The sequence below is a fragment of the Saimiri boliviensis genome, chromosome 2 (assembly GCF_048565385.1).
Source record: "Saimiri boliviensis isolate mSaiBol1 chromosome 2, mSaiBol1.pri, whole genome shotgun sequence".
Taxonomy (NCBI): Eukaryota; Metazoa; Chordata; class Mammalia; order Primates; family Cebidae; genus Saimiri; species Saimiri boliviensis.
The window spans coordinates 27,801,918-27,816,249 of record NC_133450.1 but is presented as its reverse complement, the minus strand read 5'-3'; the positions used below and the strand labels follow the sequence as shown (position 1 = coordinate 27,816,249).

At 40.7% G+C, this 14,332-nt stretch overlaps 1 protein-coding gene across 14 annotated transcripts in view; it reads left to right on the top strand.

Moving 5' to 3' along the window:
- Positions 1 to 14,332, top strand: part of TTLL5 (tubulin tyrosine ligase like 5) — a 280,545-nt gene that overhangs the window by 225,297 nt on the left and 40,916 nt on the right. For 13 of the 14 annotated variants that reach the window (XM_039469444.2, XM_074392954.1, XM_074392953.1 and 10 more), the window contains one exon: positions 12,942 to 13,024. The exons of the other annotated variant lie outside the window; for it this stretch is intronic. In XM_039469444.2, the coding sequence (XP_039325378.1) occupies positions 12,942 to 13,024 (83 nt within the window). The remainder of the gene's footprint in view (positions 1 to 12,941; positions 13,025 to 14,332) is intronic. 14 annotated transcript variants of the gene reach the window in all.

Here is a 14,332-nt window from a genome sequence, read left to right as displayed (position 1 = left end):
CGACAGACAGCCTACAAACAACTACATTGCATCTGAACTGTCTCTTCCTTGTAAATGACCGTTTTCTCAGAGCCAGAGACATACTCTCCAGGAAATACGGAGAAAGAAACCTGAAGAGATTGCAGTTTCCCAGGCACAAGGGCAAAACTCATAGACTGGAAATGAATTTGAAAGGGTAGGGCCAAAGCTGTTGTAACTTGGGAGACTTCGTTGAAGAAAGAAAACTGTTTAAGAAACACAGACTGAACTACAGTACTTTTCCTTAAATAGCTGAGATGGCCTTCTTTACCCAGGACTTAGGTGATTCTCATCAGGGTGACCTGAGTGGAAGTTGATGGTAATGACTGTTCTGTGTCAGCACCCAGGACAGTGGTGTTTGTTAAAGGCTGCCAGGAATTAGCAGGGAGGAAAGCCATCAGGACTAGGTAGCCTGGTAGCACCACATCCCAATTAATGCTACCTGAACATTTGGTGAGGTCAGCTGTATGATGAAAGATGTTTAAGAGATTAATGTCAGAATAATATGAAAATAAACATCAGGTTAAAAAATGTTACATCTTTTTAACATGTGAGCCTTTAAAGTGAGAGGATTTCAGGGCAAAGTAATTAGGACTTAAAATTGTCCAAAAGTTCTTGGGGTAAGCATAGTAGATACCATATTATGGGTTAACCATGTTCTGCCAGCCTTTTAGCCTTTTATTATATGTAGTCTCAAGAAACATAGTTGAATCTGTAACATATCCATCCTTAAACACAGGATTCTCTACATTATGTATTTCCAAGGTAGGTAGTTATGAAACGTTTGTGATAGAAGATAAAGGGATCGAGGCATAGTTGTGGGGATGTGAGTACAGCAAGGTACCCAGGTGGTCAGTGGCTGAGCTCAAACTGGAACTCATATCACCCGCTGTGCTCACCTCAGACTCTTCCCAGTACATCACTGATTTCGTTGTTTTTTTTTTTTTTTTTTTTTTTTTTTTTTGAGACGGAGTTTTGCTCTTGTTACCCAGGCTGGAGTGCAATGGCGCGATCTCGGCTCACCGCAGCCTCCGCCTCCTGGGTTCAGGCAATTCTCCTGCCTCAGCCTCCTGAGTAGCTGGGATTACAGGCACGTGCCACCACGCCCAGCTAATTTTTTGTATTTTTAGTAGAAACAGGGTTTCACCATGTTGACCAGGATGGTCTCGATCTCTTGACCTCGTGATCCACCCACCTCGGCCTCCCAAAGTGCTGGGATTACAGGCTTGAGCCACTGCGCCTGGCTACATCACTGATTTCAAAGGTCCCTCCCAATCTATTCGTATGTATCCATCCATACAGTAAGTGGCAGATTAATTATCCTAAAATACTACATTTGAAAAAACAATGTATGCACTTAGGAACTCACTCACTCCCCTCTTTTTCCACACCAGTGTTACCATGTAAATGACGATGAAATACTCAAAATGAAATACTCAAAAGGAGGAAGAATCAATGGGGGAATTTGTGTTAATGTAGCACAGGAAGATTGGATTGAAAAGCAACATGGAGGGCTTTTGTATAGTGTCTTCTGGGAGAGTGCAGTCCGGGAAATGAAAGGAAACCTCGACTACTGCAGACAAGAATATCCCCTCACTCTGAGGGCCAGGGCCTGAGGGTAGAAAGGACGTGAGCACCCGTCAGGAGATCACCCACTTAGACTCTGTCTTCTACTAACCCTCATTGTAGGAGGTCTTAGGGGTTGCTTTTGGCATGAACAGTGACATCAGTCAGAGGGATGTGTGCTAGCACCCACACCTAACCAAAAGTTGTGTGATTGTGTGTGTCTCAGTGGGGAGGAAAGCAACATGAGAGTCATGGAATGATGGGTCTTCCTTTAGTGATTTGTATTGGCATAATTTAAATTAAAACCTGACCTCTCATTCCTGCCTGCTGGGATGTTAAAATGGTGGTTGAAATGGTAATGTAACTGCTAGATATTTGCCATACCTCATTTCCCTCCTCTCTCACCTGAGTGTGAAAACTGCTTTTTAAAAGAGTTGGGCAGGAATTTAGGCTAACCTCTGATAGAATCCATCCATATCAATTCCTCCGTGATATAAGCCCTTGGCAAATTTAGACTTTCTTTAAGGATGAGCAAATACTGAAGAGTCTCGGGGCCTGGGGATAGGTGGCATAGCTTAAAAGAAGGCTTCAGCTAGGCGCCGTGGCTCAAGCTGGGCATGGTGGCTCATGCCTATAATCCCAGCATTTTGGGAGGCTGAGGCAGGCAGATCACGAGGTCGGGAGTTTGAGACCAGCCTGGCCAACATGATGAAACCCCGTCTCTACTAAAAATACAAAAAGAACCAGGCGTGGTGGCACATGTCTGTAATCCCAGCTACTCGGGAGGCTGAGATGGGAGAATCGCTTGAACCCAGGAGGCAGAGGTTGCAGTTAGCTGAGATCACACCAGTGCACTCCAGCCCTGGGTGACAGAGACTCTGTCTGAAAAAAAAAAAGAAATGTAGTCAAAGATGTACTCAAAGGTAAATTCATAATCTTCATCATTTTCATTACTAAAATACAGAAAGATGAAAAAGAAAATAACCGAGATACAAATGGCAAATTGATTTCAACAGATAAACTGGCTTCAGCTGATTTCCCAGAGTGTTGTGCTGGAAAGACTTATGAGAACTTATGCCTCAAACAGGGAAGAGACTGAGAGCAGTGCATAGGCCACGTATTTGTCATAACTGAAGTCAGCTTTTATCACATGACATTAGAAAAGTAACCATAAAACAAAAAGCTAAGAAAAACAGATTTAAGGAAATCAAGAAGAAAAGCAATATAAAGTAAAAAGCAATAAAATTAGTTAATTTCAAAATCTTATTTAGTTTGGGCCAGGGGAACCCAGAAGAAGAAAATAAATATACTTCTGGCAGAAAAATTAGAAGTAAAAATGAGAAAAAGGCTTTACAAGTAGATATAGGAGGGATTGAAAAATTATGAGAACACTGTGCACACTGTGTACAATTTTAAAAACTAGATGAAATAATATCTTGAAAAATGTCAAGTATAAATTGTTTCTTCTTGAAGAAAAAGAACACTTAACTGGAACATAGAACAAGTAGAAAATTTAAAACTGTCTAAATTGGTTCTTCCTATAGAAATCCATGAGTAGGTCCGGGAAACAATTTTTAAAAATCATCTCCAAAGTAGTTCTTCAAACCCTATTTCTGGAATCTTTGGAGGCTTCCAAGTGCCCACAAGATAAAGTTGAGAGTCCTGACTCTGACATTCAAGCCTTGTGCACCATGACCTCCCTCCTGTCTCCCGGCTTCTTCATCCTCTGTCACCGCTTTACACATACACTGCTCCCCATTCTGTGTTCTATGTTCCCATGTCACCTCCTCTGCAGAGTGCCCTTAGGCCTCTTGAATCCAAGTCCTGCCTTTTATTCAAGATTGCGTTTTAGTTACTCACCTTGATGCATCCTTCCCAGCTGTCCCTTCCTCACCTCCTCAGCTGACTCTACCATCCACCTCCTTATTTTATTTTTCCTTTTCTCTTCTGTTCTGCTTCCTGTAGCTCTCTTAAACACAGATACCTTGCCTTCACCCTTTCATCACATACATACTGAATCTGTTTGGCTCAACATTGCCCTAGACACCAGTAATAACACCAGTGGACAAGATAGATAGGATCTCTGCTTTCATGGTTTATTTTTGATAGAAGAGATAAGCTCCTTCCCAGCCCCTGAGATAGCTTAGATTCGTAAGTTCTCAGTAAATGGCGGTGGTGGTAGTGGAGATGGAAGTAGTGGAGGAGATAGTGATAGCTGCAGTGTGGGTGGTGACATGGTATTTTGTGTCAAGGCATATGCATCAAGGATCACTAAATAACAGTGATCTCATCACTAATTATTTACGCCTTGTAGAGTAGCATATGGGAGGCAGTAGAGTACGGTTGTTAACAGCCTGGGATTTGAAATGAGATTCGAATCCTGGTTCCTTCACTTAATTAACTGTTATCTAGAGATAGCCCTAAGCTTCTGTTTCATTATCTATAAAATATTACTTACCCCTGGGGGTTGTTCCTAGAATTAAATGAGATACTGTGTTTTCCTGACATATATTGTGTCCACTGTCTGCTGGTTGGTGTGTTGTTTTCCGCCTCTGCTGCTGTTCCCTACTAAAAGAAATCACATTTGTGTTGTTGGTAGGTTGTTATTTGTAAGTGCGATTTGGTTCCACCAATGAACTTACAGAAATTTAAACATATTCTTAATTCCTGAATACTAATAACTAAAGATGATTGAAGGCAAAAGCTCAGTTTCAAACAAAAGAAAAAATTAGATTTGGAGTTACTGACTTCCAGTCCAGTTGGCTCCCAGAGCTCACACTTTCACATCCACGTCCCCCCTCTGCTGCAGACACAGAGCAATGATGGATGAACGTTTAAAGAAAAAACCTACAGGAATAGCTGCGCTTCAAAAGAAAGCAAGTATCTCCCTGTACGAAATAAACGAGAATCAGTGAATGAAGCTGAAGCGAATAGGCTTTCTGAAGCAGGCAGTGGCGAGCTCCTGTGGCACACATAGGACCTGAAAGTGCCCTACAGGAGGAGAACCTAAAGCCAGGCTTACTACTTGAAAATAATTGATTTTCAGCCTGGGAGTTTCCCCCCTGGGAGAAATTTGGCAGTATCTGGAGACATGCTTGTCGTAACTGGGGGAGTGCTACTGGCATCTAGTGGGTAGAGTCTACAGATCCTGCTGAGCATCCTGCTAAGCACAGAACAGTCCCCCACTACAAAGAATTATCCAGCCCAACATGTCAGTAGTAGCAAGGTTGAAAACCCTACACTAAAAGATGCAGTGTGCTCTCCTACTGGGAGAGTAGTAAAACTGGCGTGAACCCACTAACTGAGGCTATATCTTTATATGAGACTACGGACCTACAGAGTCAGGAAGACAGTGTCATACCCTTGCTACTGTTCCTATCTCAAAACTGCCTTGGTTTCTAAATATCACTGAGGCAAGGGCCCCAAAATGCCACCATAAAGCCTGGTTTTGGGCTGGTGTCAGGGGTCTGGTGAAGGCAACTATATAATCTTCAGAGAGGGAGGAATGAGCAAGCACAGAGACAAGGGCGGGGAATGATTCTCATTCAAAATAAGCCTGCAAACCAAAATTCCAAAACACATGAAAAAAGTCTAATTCTAAGAAAGATTGCCAGAAAAATCAACAACTAGGACATGAATTCTTTACAGATAAATTAATACTTTTAAATAGTCAGACATGTTAGATCATGTGTCTAATAGCAGTATCTTGTGGAACATGACATGTGACTCTGATAGGAGTATCATAAGAAACACCTAAGGAATAATTGGTCGAGCAAATGCTTTAAAAAAAATAATGGAATTTTCCAGAATTGAAGAAGATATGAGTCCTCAGCTAAAAAATTCATTCATGTACCAAAATAAATGTACCTCTGGACACATCATAGTAGCAAGCAACCAGAACATTAAGGGTAAAGAGAAGTCTAAATACTACCAGAGACAAAATCTGCCTAAGTTACAAAGGAACACAGAGTACCAGCATTCTTCTCAATAATAATAGGTGCCAGAAAACAGTAGCCAATTACTTCAAAGTGTTGGTAATAAACTTTTAGTCTATTTTATACATAGCTAAACTGGCATTCAAGAGTGAAGGCAAAATAAAAATAATTTGAGGCCTTCAAAGTCTAAGAGCATACTTGAAATTCAAAGTAGGAAACAGTAAAGACTGTGTAGGAATAGAAGTGAATCCAGAAGTATTAGGTAACAAGAAACAATGAAGTACAACCAATCCATAAAATGTCAGTAAATGTTAATGACTATAAAAATAATTATTGGTCTTTAAGAAGACAAAAAACATTTAGAGATAGCAAAGACAAGATTCGAGCACCTAGAGTATTCAGCTGATAAGGTTCTATGTCAACTTAGAGGTCAGGACAGAAATACTGAATGAGTTTACACTTAGAAAAAATAACTAAATAATTAAGGCACAGCCTATAGCTTTCAAACCAATAGAGCAGGGAAAGGGACATGTAGATACTTTATTAATTTAGTGGAAGATAGGAAAATTAGAAGCAAAGGAGACCAGGTGCGGTGGCTCACCCCTATAATCCCAACACTTTGGAAGGCTGAGACGGGTGGATCACCTGAGGTTAGGGGTTCGAAACCAGCTTGGCCAACATGGTGAATCTCCATCTCTACTAAAAATACAAAAATTAGCTGGGCATTGTGGCACATGCCTGTAATCCCAGCTACTCGGGAGGCTGAGGCAGGAGAATCTCTTGAACCCTGGAGGTGGAAGTTGCAGTCAGCCAAGATGGCATGCCACTGCACTCCAGCCCGGGTGACAGAACGAGACTCTGTCTCAAAAAAAAAAGGCAAAGGAAAATGATGATAAATAGAAAACAAAAACTAAGATAGTTGAAATGAGTCCAAATATACAAGTAACCAAAATAAATGATGACCAATTAAACTCTTTCATTAAAAAAGAGATTATCAAGTTGCCTCTTTTTAGCAAGTTCAGTTATTGGCCACATAAAAGAGACATACATAAAGTAAAATCTTGAAAGAAAATAAAAGATTGGAAAAGATCAATTATGAGATGCTAATCAGAAGGAAAACTGGTATAGCCATATTAATATCAGATAAAATACAATTAAGCAAAAATCACTAATAGGGATAAGGAAAAGTACTTGTATGCACTTAACATCGTAAACTTACATAAATCAAAAGCTGACAAAATTATAAGGAGAGACTAGCAAATCATTCATGTTAATGGGTAATTTATTTGAATGTACTTCTATCAGTAACAAATAACTCAAAAATTACTGAGGATTTGAATAACTGAAATGGAGAATTAACATTTTGCTTTAATAAGTGGCTTTTCATCTTTTTGGACCAGCAGTTGTAATAAAAAATACATTTAGGGGCACATGTTCTCAGGACCTCCTGAGGGCTGTGTTATGGGCAAAGTGATACAGAAAAAGAAAAGACACTTTATATGCAACCCAATAAAAATACCTATCTATATATATGTAGGTATATGCAAAATTAAAATTTTACAAAATACTATTTTCTGTTTTTTAATACTGATTGTGAGCCCCAAAATTTATTTTACAACCCAATTAAGAATCACAGCTCACAGCCTGAAAACAGTTACAGCTATGTATAGACTTCTGCACTCAGTGATGTTCAAGTATATGTGGAATGTTTACAAAAATTCAGCACATACTATGTTACCAGTGAAGGCTCCATGCACTTCAAAATACATCAAAAAGTTCACACTCTTCAACCACAAAGCACTTAAATTTAGAAATAATAAAAAGAGGCTTTTTAAAAAAATCCATGTGTTGGAAATTTTTTTTTAAATGGAGTACCTATTATGCATTAAAGAGATAATCATAGTGAAAATTATAAAATATTTAAAACCGTATGGCTATAAAATACGACGACACATCAAATTTGTGAAATAACCAAAACTGCATTCAAATGTAAACTCTTAATACGTTTATTTAAAAGACAAGGATTACAAATAAGTGAGTTCATTGTTATTGAAAAGCTATAAAAGGACAACAGAGTAAACTAATGAAAATATAGAAAGGAAAAAAATACACAGAAATCCCCTAGAACAGTCGGGCACACGGCAGAACATGAGAGAACAGTGCCTCAAACTGTATCTGGCACAGGGTAAGGGGTCGTTAAATATGTGTTGAAGGAAAGAGTGAAATTGACAACAAGCCCTATATGGCTTCTGGAAAGACTATTGAATTAAAAGAGAGAAAGGGCCTACTCAGGGACGATAAGGACTGTAATCAGAAATATAGGGGAATAGCTAATGTGCAGTATATTTATAAAACAGAGGCCTATGTGTCTTTACTGCACCAAAGTTGACTTCACTAAATGTTTCATGATTTGGTTTTGGAACCTGAACCTAATTAATAATGTTCTAATTGTTATTTTCTAAGGATTAGCATTAACTTCTATTTCAGAATCATAATCCCTAGACTGATAGATAAAAGGAAGAGGCAGCATATACCTGTGTGTGTGTGGATATGTTGAAAGTTGTAGGATACATAATCTATGAGTAAATGTTTGGTAAGCAAAGTCAGGGTATGTATTTTTTGTTTTGTTTCTTTTTCCTTGGGAATTGAAAGAGGTTGGTTATCACTGTATTTTATAAAAATGATCAGGTTTGGAGTGTTTGTTTTCAGGAACTTCACAGATGGAGCCATGTCTTGTTTTGCCGCAGCCCTGGTAAGATCAGCATTTGTAGCTCTGCTCTTCCTGTAAAATCTTGAGCATTTTTCTTTTGTGAGTCCTTCTTTCTACAGAAAGGTCATCTCTGATGTGGTGGCATGAGTCCAAGATAAACGTATACTAAACCATTGAAATAGAAAACTATTACCCCTGTGTTGGGGATGTGGAAAGCCTTGAAAAGAACCCAAACAGAAATAATATAGCAGCAAACCACAGTCAACCTTGTGAAGTAATGAACAAAACAGGCCTTAAAGAAAGCATACCACTTTCAGAAGAGTTTCCACTGATCAAAATAATGGGCAAAAGAAGATCAGAGGAAACCACAAATAAAGAAACGAAGATCCATGAAAAAGCATGTCAGAAACCTTACCAGCAAAAGGGGTAGTGGGGATATTGTTCATTATAACCTTCCTGGACTAGGTTTATTTTTATATATATATTTATATTTATATTTATGTGTGTGTGTGTGTGTGTGTGTGTGTGTGTGTATGTGTGTGTGTTACATAGGCTGGCTGTGTGGTGTAGTCTTGATGCCAGTGGAATTCCTAGCCAACCATTTGATTGGCTTATATTCCCTAAATAGAGACTTGTACTAGAAGAAATTTTTCAAAATAATGGTAGTAATATTCGTATAAGATGAAATACAGGCATTTCATCTTATAAGGGTATTATTTGTTTTTAATGCATCATTGAACAATTTCTTTGAAAGGCTCGGGAGAGCTGTTCCCTCAGTGTAGGAATAATGCTCATGTGAGGCGCTTTCTCAGACTTCAGAAAAATGATAGAGGCAAGAGGAGTAGACAGATGTGAAGCAGATGAGTCAAATTAAGGGTTAGGAAGTATACATTTAATACTTAAGGAAACTCTTTAGCTTCCAGCTGTGAACATGTCCCAAGGAAAGAGATTTTCCCTTTATTGAGAGGAGCATACCACTATTCACTGAATTTTTCTAATTCTTTGTTGCTACTGTATGTGGTCACGTTTCTCATTATAGTTTTTAAGTGGCTAACTTAATCCGGCAGCCTGCTCTTAAGCAGTTTTGTTTTTATTTTATTTCTTTATTTTTTGAGACGGGAGTTCCACTCTTGTTGTCCGGACTGGAGTGCAATGGCGCGATCTCAGCTCACTGCAGACTCCGCCTCCTGGGTTCATGCGATTCTCCTGCCTCAGCCTCCCAAGTAGCTGGTTTCACAGGCATGAGCCGCCATGCCTAGCTAGTTTTGTATTTTTAGTAGAGATTTTGGTCAGTGTGGTCTCAAACTCCTGACCTCAGGTTCGCCTGCCTCAGCCTCCCAAGGTGCTAGAATTATAGGCATGAGCCACCATGCCCGGCTTAAGCAGTTTTTAGTAATTATTGGCAGTTTGTCCTCAGAGAAGAGCCTGAGTAAGACCATTACCACAGCTGGGATTGTAGTAAGCCTCTTACTCTCAACCTTTCACTACATCAAGCACCTTCCCATCTCCTAGACAGTCGCATCATTTCCAAGAAGAGCAGTTAAGGTCTAGGTATCACATCTCTATCATTCTTCTCATATTTGAAGTCTAACTTTTGTATAATGTAAAGTTAATGACACCTTTGTCCTATCTTTTCAGTGTTTCTCACTCTCAGGCTCTTGATACTTCTATAAATCCAGTTTTTCTAACTTCATCTTTAGCTACTTCTTTGTATTCTGGTATACTATGAGCAGAGAACATCAGATAATGGAGCTGTATCAAACACATATTGAACTTTATACATTCAGCTATTCAGAGAGAAATAGGTTATAATTTTAATAAAGTAGCTGATTCCAGCTGATTTTACACTTCGGATAAGAGGGGAGATACGTCACTCCAGTCAGTCTGTTGCAGTTCCTATAGTCCTTTCTGACAGGGCATCTGTTATTCTCATGTTTAAAGATACATATTTTAGGCCAGGTGCAGTCATTTATACCAATAGTCCCTGCACTTTGGGAGGCAAAGGCAGGTGGACCACTTGAGCCCGGGAGTTTGAGACCAGCCTGGTCAACATGGTAAAACTCTGTCTCCACAAAAAATACAAAACTTAGCTGGACATGGTGGTACACACCTGTAGTCCCAGCTACCTGGGAGGCTGAGGTAGGAGGATCACCTGAGCCCAGGGAGTTGAGGCTGCAATGAGCTGTGACTATGTCACTGCACCCCAGCCTGGGTGACAGAGTAAAACTCTGTCTCAAAAAAATAAAAATACATAGTTTATACAACATGGTCCCATAATACAAGCCTACTTTTCTAAATACAACCTACTTCATTTGGTGCACAGTTGAACAAATCATTCTGACACTGGCAGAAAAGTACATATTAGGTTTATTAAGAGGTAACCTGTCAATCTCAAACGTGACCCGTCTTCCTAAGGGATCTTAAGAATAATTTTTACTGTGAGACTTCTGTCTTATAGGTTGCCAATTAATTACCTTGTTATTTTTATTTTTATTTATTTTTATTTTTTTGAGACCAAGTTTTGCTCTTGTTACCCAGGCTGGAGTGCAATGGCGCGATCTCGGCTCACCGCAACCTCCGCCTCCTGGGTTCAGGCAATTCTCCTGCCTCAGCCTCCTGAGTAGCTGGGATTACAGGCATGCACCACCATGCCCAGCTAATTTTTTTGTATTTTTAGTAGAGACAGGGTTTCACCATGTTGACCAGGATGGTCTCGATCTCTTGACCTCGTGATCCACCCGCCTCAGCCTCCCAAAGTGCTGGGATTACAGGCTTGAGCCACCGCGCCCGGCACCTTGTAACTTTAATAGCAAATTGCTGTTAACTTCCGGGTTCAGAATGCCTATATCCGTTCTTCAGTAGTTTAGCACTAATATTTCATGCTGCTTCTGGAGTCAGTGAGTCATTCAATTTGGTATTTCTGTATGTAGATAGACTTACAGTGAATGCAGAGTGTTAAGCAATATTCCTAAGTAAAAATGACAATACTAATGAGAGTTAATGTATATTTAGTCCATAATATAACACCTGTATATATAGTCCATAATATAACACCAGTCACTGTGTTTAGATACGCTTTTTATTCACCATCTTGCTTTATCTTCGGAAGCCTGTAAGGTAGGACCTGTTATTCAGTTGTTAAACCCTAGTAACTGACGTAAAGACAACCAAGAGAACATATACGTACTTCCTGACGTAAATATTTCCTAAAACACAGGTATTCCCAGGAAAGCAGCAAAGAATCAGGGGCAAGTGCAAACTAACATGCAGGCTCTTGACAAGCTGTGTTTCAAAAGTTCTCATTTAGGGGAAGGTTGTCCAAAAGTTGGAATATATTTTCCCAAGGAAATGATGTTATCACAACAAAAGCATATTTACCCATAATGTGCCTAAAGTAGTAATAACAGACCTAAACTGTTTTGTGCACCAGTGTTTCCATGGAAAAATTCACTCAAGAGTTTCCCCTTGGATAGCTGTAGACACATTTCTACATCGCAGGGAGAAAGGGGACTCTATGCTAGAAACAGTAGAATCATTAGAAATGTTCAAATTCTGAATCAGTGGTGGCTTCCAGGGCCTTTGATGGGAGATGAGGAGAGGGAGGAGGATGGAAGAGGGAGTGAAACCGGGCATGAGGGGCCAGAGGGTCAGAAGATTTTTGGGTGAGAAACAGGATAAAGCCTGAGAAGGTGAAGGGTGGATTCGGGGTTCCAGAGAGGAGAGGGAAAAGTTTCGAGAGTTTTAGGGACCCAGAATTCATTGAGTCTAACCCCCTGCCATGGACTCTTCTCATCCCTCAGGCAGTTTTCTGTTATGCTCAACCAGTTTCTTCTACTGACCCAAAGATTTTGCCTACCTCTTCCCCCTTTTTTTTTTTTTTTTTTAAAACCACGAATACTTTGTGAAACTGAGACCAGCCCAGGGCTTTGCTCCACTCAGCTGTTCCTAAAGCGAGCACAGTGGCTCTAATGGTTTTTAACTTCTGTAAAGGAAGGAGCTTATCTTAGGCGCTCCAGAACTTTCACATGGACATGAAAGAGCAAATATCAGCTACATGGGAGATGCTTTGGGAGAATTTTTGAGTCCCGTAAGGGGCTGGAATAAAATGCATGAGGATTTCAGATGTGGCTCTCCACGGCTGAGGCTGATGGGAAAAGGCTGTTCCTTTCTCTCCTGCCTCTGTGGTTCCCTTGTCCTCCAAACGAAAGTGGAAAGGAGGAGGTAGGGCCCAGATTGCTTGCCAGAGGGGAAGGGCTATGAGACATTCTGATCCTTGCACCAGGGCTGGGCTAGATCTTCTCAAGCGACATGTCTCTTTCAGGGATATAGGAACTATGTGAATACCTCAGGCTCCACCCGACCCTCCAGGTGTACCTCACACCACCTTCCTCTTTACCCACTAGCTAGTGATGATGGGAATCACCTGGGAACCTGTCCCCAGGCCCACCTGGAAAGCTGTGTGATGAACAAGTGACCCCAGGCCCAGGTTCCTCCTGTCAAAGACGTTCGGCAAACACTGGCTGACTATTCCCACCCCATCCCATCCCGTTCGCTGGTCTTTAAAGGTTCCGATGACTCCAAAGCCTTGAAGGAAGCAAGGGCATGAGCCACAGGAAAGGAAGCACCAAGAGCGAGAAACGAAGCTGTCACAGGGCGTGTGCCTGACCTCGCTTCTCCACCTGCAGGTCTGACCAAGCTCCCTTGTGTTTCAGAGGGTCCTCCGCAGAAGGGCAGCTGAATGGACTCCAGAGCAGCCTTAACCCTGCAGCCTTTGTGCCCATCACCAGCTCCACAGGTTAGTGGGCCCCAGCTCTTCTGCAGCTGGTTAGATGACAGAGAAGGTGTTGGGCTTGGCGCATTCTCTCTTCTGCCTCCAAAGATAAAAGAGTGAAATATCCAGCCTCTTAAAACGTTGGTAAATGGGCGTTTTTGTTACATTCTTCTTTAGAATAATTTTTGGCAGCCTAAAATAGAATAGGCATTTTCGGGAAATAGTTTGGGGTAAATGAAACCTCCCAGTCTTATAAAATGCTATCAGATTTGCAGCATTTGATAAAAATGCCCCATATTGACTGGTATTTCACTGTTCATGTTGTATTTCCACATGTTATATCTCTCACTTAATTCTCACACAGCCCTGTAAGGTTTATCTTCTTATCCCTTCCACATGAGGAAAAAGGCTCAGAAAATTGAGGGCTTGAAGGTTATGCGTGGATGCAGCGCTGGTGCTCTGGCTTTTGATCTAGGTGTTGTGCTAATATCATGGTCTGTGGACAGGTTGTTACCGAGAGCCTGAAGCCTCTCAATGTAGGTGCATACAGATATGCTAGGTGGTGTTGGTCCAGAGATAGTTTTCTCTGAATAATTAATAAAAAATGCACTGAGAAGTCAGAAAATTAAAAGAAAATCACTTAGATTCAATGTGACAAATATTTATTATTGAGTACCTACTATGGAGAAAATAACATGCTGGGCACTGAGATACACACAGGATAAATAAGACAGTCTGCTCTCAGGGAGCTTAAAGACTCAAGGAGATAGAAAAGTCAGCGGGGAATGTGCTGCCAAGTGGGTATTACTGTATGCCTGAGATACATAGAATAACAGTAGACAACACTGAGCATTAGCTATGTGTCATGCACACTTCTGAATGCTTTACATGTAAAACTCATTTGTTCACCAAACAGGCACATAATGTAGGAACTATATTCCCCATTTATGGCTGAAGAAATAAAGGGCACAGGCAGATTATAAAACTTGTCTAGGCCAGACATGATGGCTCACACCTGTAATCCCAGCACTTTGGGAGGCCGAGGTGGGAGGATCAAAAGGTAAGGAGTTTCACCACCATGGTGAAACCCCATCTCTACTAAAAAAAAAAAATACAATAAAAATTAGCCGGGCATGGTGGCGTGCACCTGTAATCCCAGCTACTCGGGAGGCTAAGCCAGGAGAATTGCTTGAACTCAGGAAGCAAAGGTTGCAGTGAGCCGAGATCGCGCCACTGCACTCCAGCCTGGGCGACAGAACAAGACTGTCGAAAAAAAAAAAAAAAACTTGTCTAAAGTCTCACAGCTAGTAAGCAGTGGGTCAGTATTTGAAC